The sequence below is a fragment of the Cyphomyrmex costatus genome, unplaced genomic scaffold (assembly GCF_001594065.2).
Source record: "Cyphomyrmex costatus isolate MS0001 unplaced genomic scaffold, Ccosl1.0 scaffold54, whole genome shotgun sequence".
In the NCBI taxonomy this organism is placed as follows: domain Eukaryota; kingdom Metazoa; phylum Arthropoda; class Insecta; order Hymenoptera; family Formicidae; genus Cyphomyrmex; species Cyphomyrmex costatus.
The window spans coordinates 301,562-304,723 of NW_017279615.1; the positions used below are offsets into that span (position 1 = coordinate 301,562).

Sequence of the window (3,162 nt, forward strand, 5' to 3'; positions counted from 1 at the left end):
TGAATTGGTATTTTGTGTGACAACCATTTAAGAATCCCGCATAAACACACACACACACACGCGCGCGCGCGCGCGCGCACGCGTTAATCATCAATATAGGCAATAAATAAAGTACGCAAAAGTCGCTGTCTCCGAAGTGAGTTTATTTTCGATTATTATCAATGTCGCTGTCTCCGAAGTGAGTTTATTTTCGATTATTATCAATGTTATACAAGAATGGTGTTTAGAAAGCTGCGTTGTTACGTCTGCGATGGAAGATTTGCGCCTCGTCTAATGACCCGAATTGACGGAGATGACAATGCTGCCAAAAGAGAAATTGCGATCAATCGACGAGATGGATTTCAAAGACCGGCATTAGAAGTAACTGATTTGACAAAAATATGCACCAACTGTAATCAATCGATTCGTAATGAAATTGTTGCTATCGAGGAAGATCCTGCCTGTTTAAGACTAAATGTTTTAACACAGACGCGAAATAGCACTTGCCTTATATGTGATAGAACTGATAAGAACGTATTATCAATCGAATGTAAAGCGAATGTTTTTATATCACACAATATTTTCATTCCACAAAACACCAAGTCTTGTCAACATCATTTGAATGTCGAAGGTATGCTTCTTGGGCCGCTTGTCCAAGGTTTACGTTTCATCAACAGGCCATATGTAATCAGAGGTCTTTATCTTCAAGCCTTCTTACAAGGACTTCGTAATGTGACAAATCAACCAAGAAAATTCGATGAAAATAATCTTTCAGATAGTGAATTTCAATGTCTATGTCCTATAAACAAACAACAGTTCGCAGAATTGTTCACTTTTTGTGATACAGTACCTTGTACTGGTGGTTACAGGTATGTACATAAAAAGGACCTTCTTATGTTCTTATGTAAAATGCGCCAGGGTCTATCGGATGAGTTCCTCAGAATTATATTTCAGTACCCGAGTAGGCGAGCAACGAGTATGGCTGTTGCTACAGTGCGACAGTCTTTAATGCTTCGTTTTGTACCACAGAATATAGGATTCGACGCTATAACCAGACAAGATTATATCGATAGACATGTGACTGATTTTGACAATATCTTATATAATGCAGAACCACAAACCCGTAGAGTAATTACATGCATTGATGGTACGTATATGTATATACAGAAAAGTAGCAATTTTAGAGCTCTTCGGCAGTCATATTGCGTTCACAAAGGTCGGCACTTAGTTAAACCAGTACTGATAGTTGCTCCTGATGGATACATTTTAGATATCCAGGGACCGTACTTTTCGGATAGTCGCAATAATGATGCTGCGATACTACAGAATGAAGCAGATGCTGATCGGATGTTAAGATGGTTCCAAGAAGATGATATTGTCATTGTTGATAGAGGATACAGGGATGCCATTGACCTTCTAAGGCGTTTGGGCATCACATGGAAAATGCCAGCGCTTCTTCCACGAAATCAATGTCAACTCAGTACCGATGAAGCGAACGAGTCCCGTCTTGTGACAAAGCAAAGGTGGATTGTCGAAGCGAGAAACGGACACCTGAAGTTAATTTTCAAATTCCTACAGCAGACAATATCGATGCATCATGTTCCTAATCTTGGTGATTTTTGTAGAATAGCAGGTGCTATCATAAATAGATACCATCCCACTATCGAAATGGAAGGAGCTGATGCCGAAAAAGCTTATGAAATGCTTGAGAAAGCTAAAGAACCGAACATAGTACAAGCTCTAGTTGAGGTTGAAAATCTGAAGACCAGGAACGCTCAACGGTGGGTACCGATAAATGATGCACAATTAGTAGACTTTCCAATGTTAGATATTGAATACCTAAAGATGTTAACCGTTGGCATTTATCAAATAAAACTAGCACCCGCATACGTGCAGGATAACGTACAACGAAATGACGATGAACAATTCCATATTGACATGCTACGGGACGCAAACCGTCTGCCACAACCGGGATTACTGAGAGTGAGAATTTATTCTAGGTTTCGCAATGCAGCGAAATATCAACTTTGGATTACGTATAGACCCAACGATGATAACGAGGTAGACGATGGCATGGACGGAAACATGAATGAGGAAGTTTCACCAATATTAGGTTATTATTGTACCTGTAAGTCTGGTACTCGTACACTTGGTACTTGTGCACACATAAGCAGCATTTTGTGGTATTTGGGTTATGCTAGATACCAGGAAAACATTCACTACCCATCAACCAGACTCATCCAAACCGTCGCTGATGCAGGCAACCGACCACTTCCAAGAAATGATCATATGCCTTAAGTTTAAGTTCTAAACATACGCTAAGATTAATAACTCTTAATAAAGATTAATAACAGCGACTTTTGCGTACTTTATTTATTGCCTATATCGATGACTAACGCGTGCGCGCGCGCGCGCGTGTGTGTGTGTGTGTTTATGCGGGATTCTTAAATGGTTGTCACACAAAATACCAATCCACGGACACACAACGAAACCGAGAATGTTTATATTTCGGCTGCAGCTTTAAGACCTAATTACCCATTATTCTATTCTTTCGATTCGAATATCTCGGAAACTAGCCATTATTGGTCCTTCAACCTATGAGAACATTTGATCAGGACCATTTTATCTACATCATATTCAAATTTCAGCCAAATCGACTGGGATCTATTTCCCATATGTTTTGTCCGAGGTCCTTTTTTATCGTTTTCAGCATAGATTCTACCTTACAAACACGTATTAATGCGTATACTTTAATTCTGTAAAAGGATTTTCGACGATCATTCATAGCTCCGTCATTAAAATTTTTGAAAGAAGCCCATCGGTATTTAAAAGTACACAGATGTACAAATTTTTTAAGCCCTTGAACGTTTAAATCCATCAAGCCAAATTTTGTCTGGAGGTCTGTCTGAGTTGACGTGGAATGTCCCATATATACTGTCAGTAATAAAAATATGTAATATAATGTGACATACACATTTTTTAAATAAATACTGACAGATATATTGGTGCACACGAATGTAGAACATTTCCTTTCATCCAATGCCATTTTAGGTTAGGATATCTGTCAAAACATTATAGGTTTTCTGTGACTGAACTATGTTTTGGAACTTGTGAGATAGTATATATGTTTCATATTTATTGAAAGCAAAAGAGTTTCAGTGCAATCTAGTGCAGAAACAGAAA

The 3,162-nt window shown here is 38.6% G+C and overlaps 1 protein-coding gene across 1 annotated transcript; it reads left to right on the forward strand.

Moving 5' to 3' along the window:
• The first annotated feature begins 216 nt into the window (after positions 1-216).
• LOC108778997 (uncharacterized) lies at positions 217-2,277 on the forward strand. The gene has a single exon (XM_018546329.1). It carries the CDS (start codon positions 217-219, stop codon positions 2,275-2,277), a length of 2,061 nt encoding a protein of 686 aa, XP_018401831.1.
• The last annotated feature ends 885 nt before the right edge of the window (positions 2,278-3,162 follow it).

What these genes read in the sequence shown, in the direction of transcription:
- LOC108778997 (XM_018546329.1), top strand. Translation starts at nt 217, where the DNA reads ATGGTGTTTAGAAAGCTGCGTTGTTACGTCTGCGATGGAAGATTTGCG.